The following is a 20,419-nucleotide window of genomic DNA, read 5'->3' on the forward strand; positions in this document are numbered from 1 at the left end:
AGGGCGGGAGGGGCGGGAGGGACGGGAGGGGGGCGCCGCGGGGAGCGGCGGCGGCAGCAGGAGGGAGCCGGCACCGCGCTGAGGGGGTGAGCGCCGGGACGGGACGGGGTGAGGGGGGGCGGGGGGCTGCTGGCGTTGGGAATAAGCTTTAAAACCACACGCGGTTATTGCTGGGGGAAGCGGAGTGCCGGGGAGGATGCTGAGAGCGGGCTGGGATCGCTCCGTGGTGCTGCCCTTACGGTGCTTGTGGCGTGGGGGTGCTGGGCTTTAATCCCATGCGCGGGTTATAGGTGTTGTTGTAGGGCCTGCTTTCAAATGAACAACATGTGGCGCTGCACCGTGCACAGGCACACCCAAGGGTTTGCTGGCGGAGGGGCGCTGTCAGTGCTGTCACACGCTGTGTGTGTCTGTGGGAGCCCCTCAGGGAGCCGGCACCGCGGGGCTCCTGCCAGGCCTTTCCCCTTCGGTCCTTCCTTTGCTGACGGGCCAAGGGGTGAGAAATGTCGTGGTTTGGTCAGGTTTGTATTTAACGCAACGCTCGGGACCCTGATCCTGTGGTAATGACGGGTGCTTCAGCCTCCTCCTGGAGGAGGGAGCTCCCTGAGAGCCCAGGGGACGCAGTCGCTTCTGAGACCCAGCCTGCAGCGGGATTTCTGTGAAACCTCTGCGGGTGTGAGAGCTGGCACTGACAGGGAGCTGCAGATAAATAGCTCCAGCCGCAGTCACGGCTTCTCCAGGTTTGCTTCAAAGGCAGCTTTGCTTGAAAGCCAAGTCCGAGAACGTCCCAGTAGATGAGAGGAAGGTAACGCACCAGGTGTAGGTGAGCAGGAGTGACTGCTTGCCTGAAAATAGCTTTAAATCGCTCATGGAATGAACCATTGTATGAGTGGTGCTGCCTCTTTGCAGGCTCTGATGGATACCAAGCAGCTATGGCATACGTCAAAGCGGTATTGCTAAGTTTGTGTGAGCACGTGATGACTGCTCTTACCGCTGTTAAAAGCGTTGTTTCCTCCAAACGTGTAGTGCCCGCGCTCCTGTGCACGATTTCAACCAATGCTCGTGGTGGATAGTTCCCAGGTGCAGGGAAACACATGGAAATGGCACTTCGTTCACGTGGCACAGGCACAAGGCTCTTGTGCTGTACTTTAGGAGTGTTTTGAACGGCATTAAAAAAGGGTTACGTTGCTTTACATATTTATGAGAATAAATCATGACTTGGATGAGTAATTTTGACATTCTCACATAGGTAAGACTTCTTATGTTGGAAGATGCCGCTCTTCGGGAAAATAATTGTAATTAAACGCAATGGGACCGATGGAATTCACTTTCCACTCACTGCAAGTTCTTGTTTATTTGGAAGGTGAGAATGTGTCGAGTACTCGGATGCATTGAAATAACATTAATGATAGTTCCTGCAGACAGAATCTTTTTAATATTTACTTGCAAGAAAGAACTGTTTGTATTTGTGAATGCTGTTCAAGGTAGGAAAAGTGGTATTGGACTCACATTACTTGAGCGGAACTTACTGTTTGTCATCGCTTTTTGACCTTTCCTTGTTTAAAAAAAAGTTCTTTTTTTTTCCCCAAAGTTTCTGTCAAAGAGATCCGCTAGAGCTATGAGATTGCAAGTAATCTACATGTGACGTGTGTCCAATTAGCAAGTGGTGGCACTCTTATCTGCGGGCAGGTCCTAGAGAACCAACCAGTGCAGAAGGGAAAGTGGCTTGCATTCAACTGTGCTCATACCAGTGCTCTTTTGCATTTATTTTTATTTTTTTAATTTTTTTTTAATTATTTTTTTGGTTCTCCAAGGCCTCAGTAATGAAATGCACGAGCTAGTATCAAGAATTGATAAATGTTTTTACTTCTCTTGAACTGGGTTTGCTCAGCACTTCTCTGATTGATTGATTAATATCTTAACTAATTATCCAGTCCTGCATCAGATCCCGTAGTGCCAGTCTGTGGGAAGCACTGCAGTGTCAATAATACTCTTCTTTGGCTTCAGCAGAGCTGCCCAGGCAGATGATAATCAGTTTTAATGTCTTTTTAGGCTTGTCATGAACAGATTTTTGGTTATTTTACCTTTTTTCCAGTATGGATTCTCTGGCATTACAGAAACATAAGCTCCTGATATTTTTTTGTCACAGTTGAAAGCCTTAGGTGGTTCATTTCTTCCCGTTCATTGCCTAATGTCCTGCATTTTTTTTCAGACTTAATTGTCTTCAGGATCTCAACTCTTTTAGCCAATTAAGGTGAATGAGTTCAACGCTCCCTGGTGGGTTAGGCAGGGCAAGCCTGCATTCTAACAATTTTGGCCACTAATGGTAATCTGCGGCTTCACGCTGGAGCCAGTCCTATAATAATTGGCTTTACTGGCGGATGAAAAGGCTGCTTCTCAGCCACTCAGACACTGGTTTTTTTGATCTCTGTGTTGTTAGCACTAGGACAGATTTTGGACAGAGTGTATTTTGCTGATAACGTGACTTAGAATCCAAGCTTTAGACTCCGCGTTTCTCTTTCGATCCTTTTTACTGCAGTGCTGTTTTTTCCACCACTTTTCATCACAGAAATTAGCACCAAGTACAGCATTCCCCCTGTTTCTTACCTGGAGAACTTAGTGACTGCTCTCTTGCCTTAGGTCTGTTGGCATGTATTAAATGTATATGTCCAGAGAAAAGTGGTGGAATTTAAACTGCTGATCACATTCATTTTTTTCTTTGGTGGAGAAAAGGTTTCCCTGTGGTAGCAATAACTTTCTGGCTTTTTCCTAGTGTTCCAAACTCTTTTGGTGCGATAGACATCACGTTAAGTATTTCATTCAATGTATTTTCTTGTCCCTTTGTTCTTCTGTGTACAGTCATCCAAATTATTAGCTGAAATTTGGGATGTCAAAGCACCAAATTCTACAGCAGTGAGATTTTTTGTCTTCTCTGCATGTCTGTAAACTCCAATTATATTTTCACCTCTAGGAGAACAGAATGTGACATCCGTATCCAGTTGCCTCATGTCTCAAAAGAACATTGTAAAATTGAAGTAAATGAAAACGAGGAGGTAAGATATGCATATTTTAATGACATTTGTATTGCATTGTTGCATCTCATCGGGCTACTGAAATTTTTGTTTTATTTCTAGGCAATCTTGACAAATTTAAGTACAGTAAATCCTACGCAGCTGAACGGTAGCTGTTTTCAGCAACCTGTACCTCTGAAGCACGGAGATGTGTTAACTATTATTGATCGTTCTTTCAGGTAAGTGCCAGTGACAAACTGTCTCTGACAGACAATGCCTTGATCCTAGAACATGTTCTGCAGCCAAACAGTGTGGGGAACTCTGTGGACGGTCTCTACCTGCCGGATGAAGATACAGGAGATAGCAGTAGATGAATGGGAAAACCTAAAACATCGTTTTACCATTTTCAGAAAGATAATTTAGTTTATTTTGTATCTCTTTACAATGTCTTATAGAGCTTCTCCAGAAGGCAAGACGGCTTAAAGATTTTTTTTATTACTTTTATGTATTATATTAAGCTAAATCAATAAAGATAGAATTGTCTGGAGAGATCATTTTGATTTTGTTTCAAGGACAAACACATTTCTAGGAGAAGAGAATATTTTGATGTAGTGAAAGTACTTTAAAGCAATATGTTGGTATTGCTGGGAGTGGGACAACTCTTTCTAGGTCATTTATCTTAATAATGCGAATTTAGTTATCAGCTATTTAACCAAAAAAATGCTTGTTTTTACTTTTAAAATATTTCATCCAGGTTTGAATATCCTCTCCAATCAACTCCAAGAAAAAGGCGTTCCAGATCTCCAAAAGATGAAACGCGGCAGGTAAATTTGTGGTGACAGGCTTACTTCTAAATACATTGGTATCAGTATTGATAAGGATGAATTCTATTTCCCTGTTTTGTTGTGGGTTTTGTCTGCTTTTTTTTAAATGAGGAATATTTTTTCAATCGTAGGCTAGCTTTCCGTTTGAAAATGCAAATGAACTCATATCTTTTTTAAACTCAATATATTATTTTTAGAGTTATCAGTTTCTGTTAATAGATCTATTACTCATCTATTAAGATTATAGGCAACCTATTGAAACGAATCCTTATCTTTTTTGAGGAGAGGATAGGATGCAGGAAACAAAGTATTAACATTGGATATACTTGTACTTTTAAATGGGGATGTTTGCCCTAGAACCTGAGCATTTTTTTCCTCCAAAAGTATGTTGTTTTATGGGCTAGTAAATTGTTGGAATTTATAAATATCAAACTAAGTTTATCTTTTAATAATTGATTTGCACTTGTTTCTTTTTTTAATTCCCAACAATGTTTTAACCCTTCAAGGGGATATTGCTACTTAGCGAGTACTGTGGCTATTGAAGATTTTTGTACGTTCTGTTTCTCTTATTTAAATAAAATTCTTCCACTAGGTCTGGTACAAAAGTGAGCTTAGAATGTGCTTGTACATGTTCATATGCTACAGCTGCTTTTAGAGCTAATAATAATAAAACAAGACTTGAGCTCTTGCTGTGTAGAGTATCAGTTAGTGTTCTTAAGTGGTGAAATACTCGGTTTTAATTTGAGTGCTTTTAAACCTGTTCAGTATGCAATGCTTACACATTTATAAATCTAGCCTTTTCCAATGTTCAGTAGAAAGCTAAATAAATATTTGTTGCTCTGCTGTAACGTTGTACAAATTTACAGGTTCTTCATGTTCAGCAGGTGGCAGAAGTGGAGTTATTACATAAGCAAACTTCAGGATCTAAAAGATCTTCAGGTTGGTACCTGTATTATAGGGGGTTTGTGTTCATCTTCCTCCTTAATTTTAATTCTTAGCATATGGAGGAAAAACAAGGTTGAAAAGAGCAAAATAAATATATTTAAAGATTTTTCAAACTGAGCACAGTACACATTCCTGTGTCAGTGTACTACTGCATTGTACTTAAATGCTGTGATTTACCCATGCCAGGGGAAAACACATTGTTGCATTCTGACAAACGGGCAGTAACACTTTTTGAGAAACAGTATTGAACGTTTTGCTGAAACCCCAAAAGATCACGTTTAAAGATCTCCTTCCTAACCCCCATCTCCTTTTCCAAAAGTTGATCAGTGTGCTTTTTCCTTGTCTGTTAGTCTCTCCATCTTTACATGTATTTCCCGTTGCATCTAAGAGAAGTGGACATGTCAGCATTTGTTTTAGTAGATGTTCATGCTGGTATATGGCAGTGTTGAGACTGTGGATGTGTAAATGTTCACAAGGGCTCAGCTTCTTGTGGTTTCGAAAGGCAACTTCTTGGATGAACCCTGCTAGCTGACTGCTCTCTGCGTGGAAAATGTGAAGTGAAGCATGTTACTTCAGGCCTCCAGCATGCGTGCGGTCACTTGCTCTGTCTCATTTGGGAAGTGCTAGCTCTGTTTTATTGTCTTGCTTTACCCTAGAGAAGCATTGGTACAGTTAGAACAATACAGCACCTGGGTAAATGCAAGACAGGAAACTGACTGAATTGTGGTAAGCCGATCTCAGTGATTGTTTAGTTCTGTGTTCACAGATTTGTCTTGTGGCAGCCGTGAAAGATAGGTATATAAGCCACCGAAGAAAAACAGCAGCATGAAATACAAATTGCCTTATCTGAATGTGGGATAAGGTCCAGATTGCAACTTAAAATTTATTAAACATTTCACAACTAATGCTTTTATTATGAGAGAATTGTTATTGTAAACAGAGCTTTGTGTACAGTCCCATATCCTGGAGCCTGGTTGCTAGCCTTGGTAGAGGAAAGGAGGGAATTCTCATCTGTATTTAAGGAACTTTACTTATGTTTCTGCTTTTTTTACATAACTTTGTTTTTGCTTTGCTTACGCTGTAGATCATTCTGAGTGCAAAGAACAAAATGCTGATGAAAATAAACAAAGTACAGAGGAAAATATGTCCAAAGCCTTACCAGTTAAGCTACAAACACCTAAATCTTCATATAAGATAAAACAATCTACTAGAAAGCAAACTGAAATGTCTCCCTTTAGTAAACTCTATGAAACGCTGAAACATGAGATTAAAGTGAAAAAAACTCTGCAAGGAGGAAATGTACCTGAAAAAGCTGGAAAAGAAGGTGGTAAGGGTGCCCTGCAGGAACCAAGTGCTCAAATCGCATCAAGTTGTGATCATGTAAGCCCTACTGAAGAAAAAGAAATTGGCATAAGTGAAAATAATGAAGAATATAAAATGAAACAAGAAGTAATTAGTTCAGAACTTAATCAAATCTCAATGGTAGGAAGTGCTACCAAGAAATGTTTTACCAGAAGTCCGCGAACTTCTGTTTCAAAGGAGATGACAAAAAGTATTCTCAGGAGAAGTAACTTGCAAGATCATAAGGAAGAAAGTACACCAGGTAAATCTAAAGGCACTGAAGTTCCAGCCAAAACACCCAAACCCAGTAAGGAGAATGACAGAAATGCAGCATGTCTGCTGCAGCCATGCTCCATAGAACGCTTGGGTTATGCAGATGAGGTGAAAATCTACAACTCTGCAATAACAGCAGAGAAAATAGCACAGACAACAAACATGACAAACGTTTCTGAAGTAGACAAACATGTTATGTCTACACCAACCCCCAGAAGGAAGAGTCCTCGATCTTGTTTCATGTCACCTACCAACGAAGCTACTGGGGTGGATTCTGTAAATATTGGTACTCCGACAGCTCGAGGAGATGTGTTGTTGGAACACAAATCTTTTTCAGAAATTTCAGCTGAAATTCAAAGGGAAGATTCAGTGTGCAGAAATGATAGCCTCGAACAACAGCCTTTGGCAGAAAATAAATGCATAAACCAGAGACGAAACAGTAAACAACATACACCAAGAAAATCGGGGAAAGTAGAAGTGCTGAAAGAAATCTGTGATCAGACAAATGTAGATTCAAAAAAGAGAGATTCTGAGTCTCCTGCTTCTAATTCCAAGAGTCCCAGAAGAAATGTCAGACAAAGTAAAGAATTTGTAAACAAAAGCATCCATTCAGAGACACCAACTTCAGGAGAGATAACATCAGAACTGGCATCTCCTGCTAGTCAGAAATCTGGCTCTGGAAGAAAAAGGGGTAGGCCGAGGACCTCTGAACTGCGAACTGAGAAAGCACTGGAGACAAATGCAGTTGAAGAACACGACAATAAGACTGTAGACAGACAGGACAGTGGAACTCAACAAGATCTGGCCACCAATGGGTGTAATCAGAAATCAGATTTGGAAGATACTTGTGTTCTAAGACCTCGGAGATCATCATCAAAAAGGTCTTTGGGAAGTGCTAGTGTACTGGAAGACAATGAGGCTGTTGCAGAAATGAATGTTTCTGACCTGTTGGCTGAAGAAGAATCAGGTAAATAGATTTCGCGCCTTGTTGGCACTTAATTGGAGAAAATCTCTTAATTTTCGTGAGAATTTTTCCATTTAAATATATAATTAATTGCTGATACGTTGGTTCTGTAACATCATGTTTTTATATATATGACCCTAAAAATAACCAGTAATTTCTATAAAATTTTCTCCAATTGAATGTAAATGAGTTACTTTCTAATATGTTTCTGCCTTTAAAATGCCCAAGTAAGCCTTGTTTCCTGTGCTGGTTAAAATGGTGACTTCCTGGATTCTTTGATTTGTGGAGATATATTCAATTATTGCTATTTTTTGTTTAGGTAACACAAAAAGAGTGTCTCAGAAGAGGAAGAGCGGTGATCTGTTACCTCAGCCTTTAGGCAAGCGAAAAAGATTGTCTTTTGGTGGTCATCTAAGTCCGGAACTCTTTGACAAAAGTTTGCCTCCCAACTCACCTCTTAAACGAGGTGCGATTCCTGCAAGGCTGAGCTTACCGTTTGGAGGCTCCCCACGCGCAGTGCTGAAAAAGGCTCAGGGGCTGAAGCACTTTGCAGTCCAGGTAAATAAATGCTGAGGCTAATTGAGTCGCTAAGCTAAGTGATACGAACAGAACTTGTAAATTCAAAGACTTCTAAAAATGAATTCAAAATGAATAATAAAGATGTATGTTAGGAAGTGGACATATTGACTGGGAATTATAATGGTATTTTTTAATCAGCGTTTTTAAACTTTTTCCTCCAAAGGAGGATGTGCAGCTTATTGTTCGTCTACCTCTCTTTATCCAGGGGGTGTGCTTTATTTCATCACACGTTTTTGCTTGTTCTCATGCATGTTTTGGAGTATGTTTGTGTGCTTGTGCTTAACAGCAGAATCTACTGGCACCAGTTAATCATAAATAGCAGAAAAGAGACGCAATCTAGAAAGAGTAGTTTGTTGCCAGACTATGCAAGCTATGGCCGTGTGGCTTGGCCAGAAGTCTGAAAACATTCAGCTGCTGATTTAAGCTAGTGAAAGCCTGTAGTGCACTTTATGGGAATAAGACTGTTTTGAATAAACTAGAGTAACAAAGTTAATTTGTTCAGTTGGATTTGCACAGGCCATTGGAGGCTTTTGAAATTTAAAAGTTGTTGCCAATTTGCTTTCTTCTTAGAGAGTAACATCTAAGACTTTTTCAACTGATCTGATGCTATTTTATACTATTGCATTTACTTTCAGAGATAGAAAAGAACACTTGTAGTTTAGCTTTGCACAGTAATTTTTTGTTATTTTTTTTTCTACCAAGAACTTTCTGTATGTTTGCAAAAAGAAAAAATGTCACCAGAAAAATTGCCAGCCCAGACGCCCCCAGCTGCCTCTTCCCCTGACTCTGGAAAAGCAACACCGCAGCTTCCTACAGGCTCTCCAGCACCTTACACAAAAGGGCGTTTCTCTGTTTCGCACATCACAACACCATCACCAATTGCAGAAGAGCAGAACAGTGTTGCAAAAGATATGAATACAGGGGAGAAAAATGGTGCCCTAGAGAAAACACCTAAATCTAATGGTGTTAGCCAAGATGATAAAACCTCAATGGCAACACCTAACAACTTAACAAGAAGTTCACGACGTAGTATGAAGACTCCCATGAAGAGGAGGAGTGGTGCTGTAGCAGTTATCAGTTCAAAAAGAAGAAGCGGTGCCTCTACTGCCAACTTACTAGGTTTGTTTCAGCAGTTAATTTTAATATGATTTCTACTGCTTTAAAAAACAGCTACAAAACTGAAGTAGTCCTATTATTAGTTTTATTCTGAGACCACCAAATGATCGGTGTATATTCTGATGGTTTGTGGGATTTTTTTTTTTTTGAATCATCTGAGAATTGCAAAATTTTATGTTCTCACACTTATCCATCGCTTTAGCAACTAGATTTATAACAAGGTATTTAGAACGCAAATCCTAATACTCAGAAACTGAAAAATGGTAGAATTAAGGTTCTGTTTGTTAGGTTAATTGCGGTATTGATCCTCCAAGTCCCTCAATTTGGAGTAGTATATAACTGATACAATTTCAGTTCAATAATTTTTGTTGGTGAAAACATGCATTTTACCTGTATTCAGCTTAGTTTCTTTATGCCTTTTTCCCTAGCCAGTTCACACACTGTCAGTTGTAGACTGGACTGCCTGTAAGTGTTGGGTGTATGGCAGACATCATGGATGATAACCATTGAGACACAAATATTTTAATTGTTGAACATTCAAATTCAAATGTTGGTCAAAATAGTTTTGATACCACTGGAAAAATTGAGAGGGAATCTGGTTCTTGAAAATTTAATCTTTATGAAAACACTTAAAGATGAGATGTCTTTAATTTATGAAAACAAATTATATCAATTTGACTCTTTCAAATTTAAAATTTCCCATCAATATCAACATTCATCTGGCAATTTATTATTCTTTGCTATCTTCGTTTTTTGTAGAATCATTTTAAAGTTGTGAATAACATGCTGTGTGCAGTGTCTGTGTGCAGTGTCTCAGTGATAGTCCTATTATATGGTGAGATAAAATCACAGGCCTTCCTGGTTAATCCTGGATATGTTTCACTTAAAAAAAAACAAAAAACAAACAAACAAACAAAAAAAAACAAAAAAGCAAAAAAAAAACAAAAAAAAAAACAAAAAAAACATTTTTTTGCTGTTAAACCTTACATTCTGTTAAGGAAAAATTCAGGTACAATAAAGTGCAAGACTGAAAGGCTTATGGCAAATTTGTAATGAGGAAAATATTTCACAGAATCGCAGAATATCCTGAATTGGAAGGAACCCACAATGATCATCAAGTTTAACTCCTGGGTCCTTAAATGACCGCCCAGAAAATCAGACCACATGTCTGAGAGCACTGTCCAAATGCTTTTTGAACTCGAGCAGAGAGTGAGGACAGAGTGAGGTCAGCACTTAGCACAGATTCTGGAACTGTATGACGCTTTTTGTTGTAGAAACGTACTGGATGCTTGGACACTTGTACTGGATGCTTGGACGCTCGTACTGGATGCTTGGACACTCGTTAAGATTCAGCTTGAAATTGTGATTTCTGACTACAGCAAATCCTTTGGAATCATAAATAGCTGTGAAGTCCTGTTTACACAGCTGCCAGTTAAGGTTATTGTGTCTGTTTTGCTTCGTAGTTGCGAAATCTTGGGCAGAAGTGGTAAAATTGGGTGTTGCAAGATCACAGGCAAAGGCCGTTAAAAAACGTGCCCCAAAACGAAGACCAATGAAGAAGACAACACAGTCACCAAAGGTATTTGTTTTACTTCTTTTTAAGGTTTGGGGGTTTGCTTAACCTTGAAACAGCTTGTTGGCATTTAACTGCAGAAGCTGGAAGTTTGAGATTTTGGCAAGATGTTAAATGGGTATTGGTGTCTTTCTCACAGCGTGTAAATCTACTTGAATTTACTGAAATGTATTAATTCAAAACATCTTAAGAATGTATCTAAATAACTAATTGTGTTGGGTGGATGGAGTAAGTATTTGTCCCTTGTCTGTAGTTGAAGCTGTAGTGCTGTTTGAAAGAGGTTCTGTTCCGGTTTAACCACTTTACGTGGTGGTGAGGTTGGTCGTTGGATGATGGTGAAGGTCTTTCCCAACCTAAAGGATTCTATGCAGGTGGAAAGGAGTAAGACTGAAAGACTCTCAGGATAATCCCTGAGCGTTTCTGAAAGCTAAGAAAACTTGTCTCAGATGCTCATTGAGCGTAGTCACTCAAATCTTAAACGAATATATGAGCTGCATTTCACAACGAATCAGCCCTTTAAAGTAGCTGCAATTTAACCACTTCTGTATGCCCAGCAGTCTGTATTAGCTAAACACGACCAATAAATTTGTGGAATCTCTTGAGTGATTCTGGCTAGGTTTTAAATAAAAGGGATCTTTGTGTCCTAATTTTTATTTATTTATTTATTTATTTTTTTCCTTTTTTTCCTCCAGAAAGAAAAATAAAAGGTCATTTTAGCACAGGTCATGCAGAATCTCCTGCTACAGTAGTTGTAGGCAGAGCGCACTCTACCACTGGTAGAATAGCTGGACAGGTCCTTAAAGTGGTGAAAAATCCAATCTCGAAACAAAACTTGAATATGGATGAAAGCTTCACAGGTACGTTGTGAGATTTTTAAAACCTGTTACTGGTTCTGCCAACTGTGCACTTTTTTTTTTTTTTTTTCCGAAACAAGTGCTCATTTTTCTGAATATAATTTATAGGGCTGGCTGAGATGTTTAAAACTCCAGAAAATACAAGTGGAAAAACATCACCTTCAAGCACTGTTCGTGACAGTGATCTTACACCACCGTGCACGACAATGGACACTTCTGAACTGCGTACTCCTGAAGAATCTGGTATGGTTGTTAATTGGAAAGAAATTATTAAAGTATACTTTGGGGTAGCTGTGTCTGCAACTCACTGATAGTGCATAGCCTAATGCTAGGCAGACTTAGTGTAGAGATAAAGCATCTTGCAACCATTGATTTTTTTTTTATCATGTATTGGAGGACATTTTCCAGTAGTTCCAGTTATTTTTTTTGGTAGGTGCTATTTTTTTATTCATTCGGTTTTATATCGAACTTCTAAATGCTGAAGTATTGTTTCAGGCAAACCTTGTGTTGAAGCATGGCAATCCTTTAATCAATTGTCAGGGGATACATCTAGATTCAATGACAAAATCTTACGGCAGGGAGTGGTTATGCTGTAGAATTTTGCAAAGATTCTACTTAAGAAAAATGTCAGATTAGGAAGATTTGTGTTAAGATGATCCTTAGCTTTTTTTTTCTGTCTTTTGCATATGACTTTGCATATCAGTCGTGTTCCTGAATAACTCAGAATTCTTTAAATTCTGTTTTACTAAGAATTTAGCAAAAGTGAGCATCTAGTGAATCACCAACAAAAATCAAGAATGAATTATCCAATATTCAGAGTAGTAATACTAATGATTTTTATCAGATTAAATAAAAAATCATCAAGGTTTTTTAGGCTTAATTTTTTTAACGTATGCTGTGCCTTGTAGGAGCTAATTGCCTTCTTGCTAATTACCAAACCAATTGCTGAAACACAGTTTTGGATTTAGCTTGTAGAAAGCTTTGGCTGATTGAATCCATTTTTTACTTAGTTATACAGCGATTGGAATGTTTGGATTTCCTGCTTAGTTTGTTTGCCAAATTAGATAAACCTACTGTTTATTTCAGGAGAGATGATGGTGTCACCATTAAATACTCCAGATTCTTCAGGAGAGATACTGGATTGTCATGACATCTCAGATTTGATGAGAGAGGAGGAATCTCCAAAGTCTATATTTGAAATAATGTACTCCAGAATTCCAGAAGGAATAGCTATGCTGGAAGAAGATCTTGATGTGGACAGCGTATCATTAAGTGCAGAGAAACAAGCCTCTCAGGTGAAATTGGAAAGTAAAAGGAAAACACCAGATGAGAAGCTGGAGTCAGTCAACGTTGGATCAGCCATCAAGCAGCCATTAAAAACCCCAAAGAAGAAGCCAGGACTTGTAGAGGTCCTGTCGGGCATCAAGCAGCTTATGAAGACTGCCAAGCAGAAGTCAGAGGAAACAAAGGTAAATATTTTCTTTAGCTTTTGGAAAGAGTTTATTTAAGCTTGGAGCCTGTGGTTGAAGTGAACTCTTAGGCCATCTAATAAGACATGTTTTATATCATTGTATTTTCATTAAAATATCTCATGCACAAGACCTGTGGCTGACAAAATACCTTCTGGAAGAGCACCTGATGTTTATTTGAAAACAGTGAAGTTGACAACCTGTGTTTTCCTTGGTAGCTTTGTCCAGGTGTGAATGGGTAAAAACCAGAAGATGCAGCTGAGTACAAATTTGAAGGAGCACTTTTTTTCTAGTCATTTGTTTCTGTTATGTTTAAAGCACCCTTAAATTACTTACAGACTACAATGGAGTTCTTTCTGTGCCTTCCTTTTCATAAGTGGGATATATGCATGTTTGTTTTTTTTGTACAGCTTCTTCATAGCTTGTAGATTAAATTCAAAACGCTTTTTTTCTTTAAACATCCAAGAGCACTGAGCTTTTGCCAAAATTTGGTGTTACCACGTAGTCAGTTGATTGCTCTTCATGCCCATAAGGCTTTCATTCACTGCTTGCTGAATGGACACCAATTCTACTCTGTTTGCTTGTATTAGGATGTACTTTGTTTAGAGGAACCCTACCTAAATGGCTGCTGAGGCTGCTCTGGGTTACCATTTTGACCTTACAATTCGCACCTTCATCACTCTTGTCATTGGTGTATTTTATTAGCCTCGATTTTTGTTGACTCCCAGATCCATAGATTAAAATGAGTATTGCTGGTCTGTGTAGAACTACAATAAAACACTTCAAAACATTCAAATGATTTAGATTCAATAACCCTCTTTTTCTAATCTTACTAGACAATGTTCAGCCCGTTTACTGAATGCTTTTTAAAACTCTACTGTGTTGTCTTTCACTGTAAAAACTGCTACACTAGCTCAGATAACAAGTATTAAGTTCAATTTTGTGGTAGTACCAAATATATGATGCAGTTAGCAAACGAAGTTGGCTTCATTTTCTCATAAAGTATTTGGCAGGACTTTTTTCAACTGTTTCACTCCCAATTTTCTATTAGTTAACTATTTCTTGTCCTGTCAGACACACACAAAAGTATTGATTATTGCTTATTTCCTTAGGTCAGGTCAGAAAATGTTATGGATCCTAAGCAGGAAGATGCTGTAACTGCTTGTACTAATGGCAGTCGTGAGTATGGTAAGTACAAACACTTTTATTTTAACTAGAGTAATAATGAATATGCAGGACTGTGTGTGTTGTTAGGAAGTTTCAACGTGTTGTAAAAATTCCAAATTATATAGTATGGAAGGAGCAAATATCTCAGGGAATTTGAGCAGTAATCTGTAACACAAACCAGTGTTGGCATTCTATTGGTGTTTAAAAAATGGTGTAGTAGTTTGATGTAATAACGGTGGCATCTCCAAACATACCAGTGTAAAAAACAAACAAACAAAAAATCACCTGTTGCTAAGGTATCCACTTAAAATCACCTTTATTTGCAAAGACTTTCAAAATATATCTTAAAGCTTGAGTGCTACCTGTCAAATAAAACAAATAACTCTGTGTACTAAACTGGGTTTTATTCTAGGAGTCTGTTTAAATCCCTGTTACTTTTTAAAATAAAATATGATTCATTTGAGCAAGACCGCTTTACTAGGAAAATGAAAACTCAAGAGATACTTTGATCGGGCATAGTAATGTATAACTTTTGATTGTGCTCTTTTCTATATGACAAACTTTGTAGGGGGGAATAAAACTGTTTTAGAAGACAAAGGAAATACTTCACAAGATAAAGATTCTCAACAAAAGTTGTCAACTAGCGAAGACCACTCTACCCAGAGACTAACAAGGGGCAGACCAAGGAAGACTGTACATCCACCTTCAACAAAGCAGTGTGAAAAGGATTTAAATTCAAAAGAATTGCAAGGTCTGGAGAAAAAGAGCATCCAAGAAGAGATGGGAGAGATCAGTACTTCAACTTCAGTAGCTAAAAATACAGGAAGAGGAAGGAGAACAAATCTTTGCATGGAAAAAGAAATTGTTTCAAAGCATCCTGTTGAGAAAACAGTTGAAACCGTTTCACTTGTGGAAACGCAGGTTGATACTCGAAGACCAAGAAGAGGTAAAACTAAGGAACCTAAGGAGTTAAAACATCCTAGTGAGGATCTTGAGTCTTCTGAAAAAGATTCTTCAGTGCTACAAAAAGATCCTGCAAATAGGAAACAGGCTTTGCAGGAGTATGATATCAGTAGCACATCTGTAACTGAAGATGATCAAAGCAGAAAGACAGAAGGCGTATCTAGTAGCACTCAGGATGAAAATCACCAACTGCAAACAGATTTAAAAAAATCTGAAAACGCATCTGACAAAGGTAGTGTAGAAGACAGAGAAGAAATTCTTCTATTGCATCAGAAGAGGTCTAGAGGAATGAAAAAAATAGAAAACACAGAAGCACTGCTTCCACCCAAAAGACAAAGAAGAGCTAGGAATGAACAGGTTGAACAAGCTCCTTCAGAGGAACTTCATGGGACGACAAGGAAACTTCGTAAACACCAATCAGCAAAATTACTACAAGGTGATGAGCAGACTTCTGAGACTGCCCCCACAGAAGCATCTGGAAACAGAACTGAACTTGAAGTAAAGGTAACAGAAAAAAGAGGTAAGTCTTCAAGAAATGCTAGAAAACAACCAACAGAAGTAAAACCAGACATGTGCGGGATGGCACTTGAAAATACACAGAATGTTCAGAAAGCCAAGGAGACTTCAAATGAAACCATTACGGAAACAAAATCACCCACCAAAAATGAGAGGAAAGTATCTCTGGGAGATGAAGCGGAAAATGCTCAGGAAAATACTACAAAGGCATCTCAAAGATTAAAGTCAGAATCACCTTCTGGAGAGACAGATAAAATGCCAGTAACTGTTCTCAACTTGGAATTCAAACAAGAAGCAAACAGAACTAGAAGCAGGAGAGGGAAAAAAGACTCTTCAGAGAAGAAGGCTGATGAATTTGCCCAGGATGTAAACAGCCTAGATCTTATGCTTAAATGTAAGTCAGAAACAGAGGAATCTTCTCCCAAAGAGTCTTCAGCCTCTAGTTGTGTCAAGCAGGCACACCAAGTAATGAAAGACCAGAACAACACAGCTGACACATTGGTAACTGCTCTAAACAGTGATGGCATTGCTCATAGACATCAAAAGCAGACAAGAAATGAGCAGGAAGCAAATGAACCAAAGCAAACTGAAATCCTGCAAGAGAATCGAACACAGGCAAAAGCAAATGCATCAGCAAGGGACAAAAGAAAAGAGATTGATCTAGCAGCAGAGGCAAAATGTTCAGCTTCTCTCTGGAGAAAACGTGGCTTGTCAGAAACTGATGACAAAGAGGAGAGTACTAATGAAGAACAAAACGTGCTTTTGGAATCGGTGTCCTGTGCAAAAGCAAAGCCATTAGGAAGGGGCAGAAGGAAAGAAACTCCTCCAGTGTCACACACAACTAATTCCATTTCTCTTAGAAGAAAACGTGGTTTGCCAGCAGATAATGGTAAAGAAGAGGCTCTTAAAGATCAAAATGTTCCGTTAGGAGCAGTTGTTTCAAGTCTAAAAGATCAACCAAAAAGAGGCAGAAGGAATGAAGCTGCCATATTATTAGAAGCCACAAGTTCTACTCCTGCTCGGGGAAAACGTAACTTATCAAAAGAAAGTAGCAGAAATAATAATCATAGGAAAGCTAAACAAATGATTTCTGAAAAACCCTCTTCCGAAGAAAAAATTGACCTTTCAAAAGGGTACTCAGGGAAAAAGTGTAGTATCACTTCACTGGCTGTTAGTTCTAGTTCACTTCAAGGTTTGCCAGAAGATGGTAAGAATGAAACTCCCAAAGAGCAACAGGGTATACTTTTGGAAGTAACCCAATCAGGAAAAGAAAATCCATCGAAGGCAGGCAGAAGGAAAATAGTTCCTTCCAAATCTGAAGAAACTAGTTCAACCTTTCTCAGGGAAAAGCTTGTCTTGCCTGAAGACAGAGGTCAAAACGGAATCCTTAAGGAAGGTGAAGGTACAGCTCTGGAAAATAACTCATCCCAGGAAAAACAAAGGCAACTGAGAAATAAGAGGAAAAATGTACAATTCAAACCAGAGGCAGCTACTTCTCTTCGTGACAATGGCAACTTGCCTGAAAACGGCAACATTTCGGAAATGCAGTGTTTGATACCCACTGGTTCTGAAGAAAGTAATCAGTCTGGAAAAGGAAAAGAGGTTAACCCTACCCAACAGACAACTTCCACTTCTTGCAGAAGAAAATGTCTGTTGCCAGCAGATGATGTACCACCTAAAAAATCAAAATCAGGTGAGGAAAAAAAAATATTTCTATTTTCTACATATAGCTAAGTCTAGAATTTTGTACAGGTTATTACTGTTGGCTGCCATAGTCTAATGTAAATAGAGAGTGGGTCTTTAATGTAGCAAAGAGTGGTAAGTAAAGAAGGGGCTAGGTTATCCTGTACAAACCAGATGTTTCTCCAAAGCAGAATGGATTGATTGTATGGCATCTGACAGCTGTATTCCTCTTCTGCTGAGTTATTCAAATGCTCTCATGCTCTTCTGCTGTCTCAATCCGTAACTTGCAGGTTAAATAACAGCAATTAACTAACTTACAGGTGGTTATGAGCATAGCATGATAATTACATTTGTAGCACCCATTGTCTGTGCTTGTTTTCTCCTAAATACCATCTAAGCTCCTGCTTTTGTATGTCCAGGTTTTGGGTAGCTTGTACAACTTATCCGTGCTGTAATGAAGTTGGTGCTAGAAGGACTTGGAGCTGTATTTGAGCTCAAATGACAGCAGAAGTTCCACATGTCTCTCACTTTTCCCGTTTTTCAGTTTTATTTTCCCCAAGCCAATAGAGCTCTAGCTTCAGACACTTGAAATATTCCCTAAACCTTTCAGCTGGATGTGATAAAATTTTAAAGATACCACGTTGTAATAAGAAATTATCGTCAAATAAATATAATAAAATGGAAGTAATGAATCTTTACAGATGCACAAAGAATTTTCTGGCAGGTTATGTGCATTAATCCTATTGTGATTTGGCCATGCTCTCGTTTCATTTCTCTTCATCTCTTTATCTGTTACATGTGCTTATCCAAACGTAACACGTACATCTATTGTGGCAGGTTCCCCTCTTGGTTTATTGACTTCACACTTCTGCTAGTTTTCACTTCTTGACACTGCTACATGCACCTCCCAAAGGACTGATCTCTCCCAGTGCTTTTCTACCGGTCTGAATAGTTTCTTTTGGGGGGAGGTCCTTTTTCCCCACATGGATTTTAGTGGTGGTGCTTGGGTCGATGCTCATCTCTTGGAGCAGCTTCACTGGTCTGTGCCATGTGGATTCTTCCAGAAGCGTCCAGTGTGTTTGTTACAACTACAAGCCTGACTTTGCAGTTCTAGCTGGACAATAAATTAGTTGCTGTACATTCATTTTTGCTGTTTTTTTCTTCAGTGTTAGATATGTTTTAGTTTTACATATCAGTAGAAGAATTTTTAGCTAAAATAATAGCTAATTGGTTTTGGTGCTCTCATTAATGTTAACCTACTTTCAGAAATAGCTGTATGTCCTTGGGGACCTATTTTAAAGGATATTGGATGTGCAGAAGTGTGGGTTTTGTAACTGGTTTGTTGAACTCATAGATGTAAGCTTTGGAACGTAGTCATTAGGGACATCTCCCTTCAAAAACAATGGAACTGAAGATTGACTTTCTATAAAATGCTTGATTTATGATATAAATTTCCATTTAATATTTCTGTCTACGAATAGAGAATGATGAAAACGGATCACCCAAAAAAGGGAAAAGAAACAAAACTGAAGAAAAACTTGAAGGCAATGTGAAGACAACTCAGACTGCTGGAGGGACGAACAGGACAACAAGATCAAGCACAAGAGCAAGTGCAAGAACAAGAAAATAGTCTTAACAGTTAAAGAGCCAGTTTTTAGAATGATTCTGTAAATGACATTGGAATTTTTAATGTGACTTGACTTACACTCAGATTTTAAGTTCAGATTTTGTAAAGCTATCGCTGATGATATTATCTAAGTACTTTTCTTAATATGTTTACAGATATGATGCCGCCTGTTTTAGTAGATACATATAGTGGTTCCTATACCATGCGATGCTTGTGCAGAATGGCAGGTAGAAAAATAAATCTTTTATGCTCGTATTTATCCCCTTTTTTATGGTAATGAGTACAGTAGCCAGGAAGCCATGTTACTTTACTGCCAGTGTAATTGTAAGCTATTTTCTGCTTAAATTTTATGTGCTTAAGTCTTATTTTTTCATTAAAGTTCTGTAAATATTCTTTTAAAAACTATAGATTTATTAGTAGAACTACTATGAATGAAAATGCTATTTAAAAAAAAAAAAAAAATTTACTGAGAAGTACGGGTTTGTAAGCCGTTAAATTTGTAAACAATTTAGGACTTAAGTGTTTTGTGTTCTTAGGAATAATTAAAGATGTAATTACTACTGTCCTCTTACAACCATATTTAATTTTTTTAGCCAAATGCCATAATTTTTGGAAGTGTAATGTGGGTGCCTCTGAAATTCAGGCAATTCTCTTGTAAACATGGCCACGCTGTGCAGTGCTTGTAAAGGGAGGTGAGCACTGGGAAGAGGAGCAGTGAGCGTATGAGGTTGCGATGTTGCCCTTTTCAGAGCTGCAGCTGATGTGGAGTACTGAATGTGGTTTGGAGAATATTTTCTAGAGGTCAGTGTCTGCGGCCTGTGGATAATGTTGGCGTGCACACATCTCAAAGGGTGGTAGCTTTCTGTTCCTCTATGAAATGCAAAAAAAAAAAAAAAAAAAAATTCAGCTCAGGTATCTATGCATTTTTAAAACCCCAGTTAAGAACCTACATTTTCATATAGTCTAGGAGGAGTAATAGATTTCTATGGAAGGACAGATAGAGTTTATTTTCTGATGTTTTTCTTAGGGCTTCTTTTGGAGAAGATGAATGGCCCTTTGGGCAAGTTCTGATTTGTGAAATCCGTGTTTTCAAAGTGTTACCACAAGAGGAGTGAGGGGTTGCTTCCACCAGCTTAGGTTGCAGCCTCTGAAATGAGAGGAGTATCTTCACCCAAGATGTTTAATTGGCTCTGTGGTGCAGGATTTATGATCATCCCAAATTCCAGGACATGTAGCTTCATGCTTCTTGTCTCAGCAACAACTCAAGCAGTAGGTCTAGACTAGTGACCTTGGAGTTTTACAGAATTTTACCGATTTTACTGGATCCATATGAAGTCCTTGCATGTTGAGCAACTCCAGTTTCCTTGCACTCATTTTCTCCTGCTCTGTTTGTGACTCAGTCTCCTTAACTGCAACAGGGAGACTTCACAAAGCCATCTTCACGAACCTAATCCTGTGTCGGCCCCTACTGGCTGCTGCTTAGAAGTATCCCTTTTGGTTGGTTTGGTTGTTTTCCA

General features: G+C 38.7%; 1 protein-coding gene across 1 annotated transcript; it reads left to right on the plus strand.

Moving 5' to 3' along the window:
- The first annotated feature begins 121 nt into the window (after positions 1-121).
- LOC139999108 (uncharacterized) lies at positions 122-18,905 on the plus strand. The gene is made up of 15 exons (XM_072025889.1): positions 122-1,360; positions 2,969-3,050; positions 3,132-3,247; positions 3,763-3,832; positions 4,699-4,771; positions 5,862-7,358; positions 7,675-7,899; positions 8,622-9,053; positions 10,514-10,630; positions 11,310-11,480; positions 11,586-11,720; positions 12,564-12,946; positions 14,092-14,134; positions 14,682-17,285; positions 18,757-18,905. The coding sequence occupies exons 1-15, from the start codon at positions 1,269-1,271 to the stop codon at positions 18,903-18,905; spliced, it is 6,189 nt and encodes a 2,062-aa protein (XP_071881990.1). The 5' UTR covers positions 122-1,268.
- Positions 18,906-20,419: the final 1,514 nt, after the last annotated feature.

The sequence above is a fragment of the Anas platyrhynchos genome, chromosome 19 (genome assembly GCF_047663525.1).
Source record: "Anas platyrhynchos isolate ZD024472 breed Pekin duck chromosome 19, IASCAAS_PekinDuck_T2T, whole genome shotgun sequence".
NCBI classification, from domain to species: domain Eukaryota; kingdom Metazoa; phylum Chordata; class Aves; order Anseriformes; family Anatidae; genus Anas; species Anas platyrhynchos.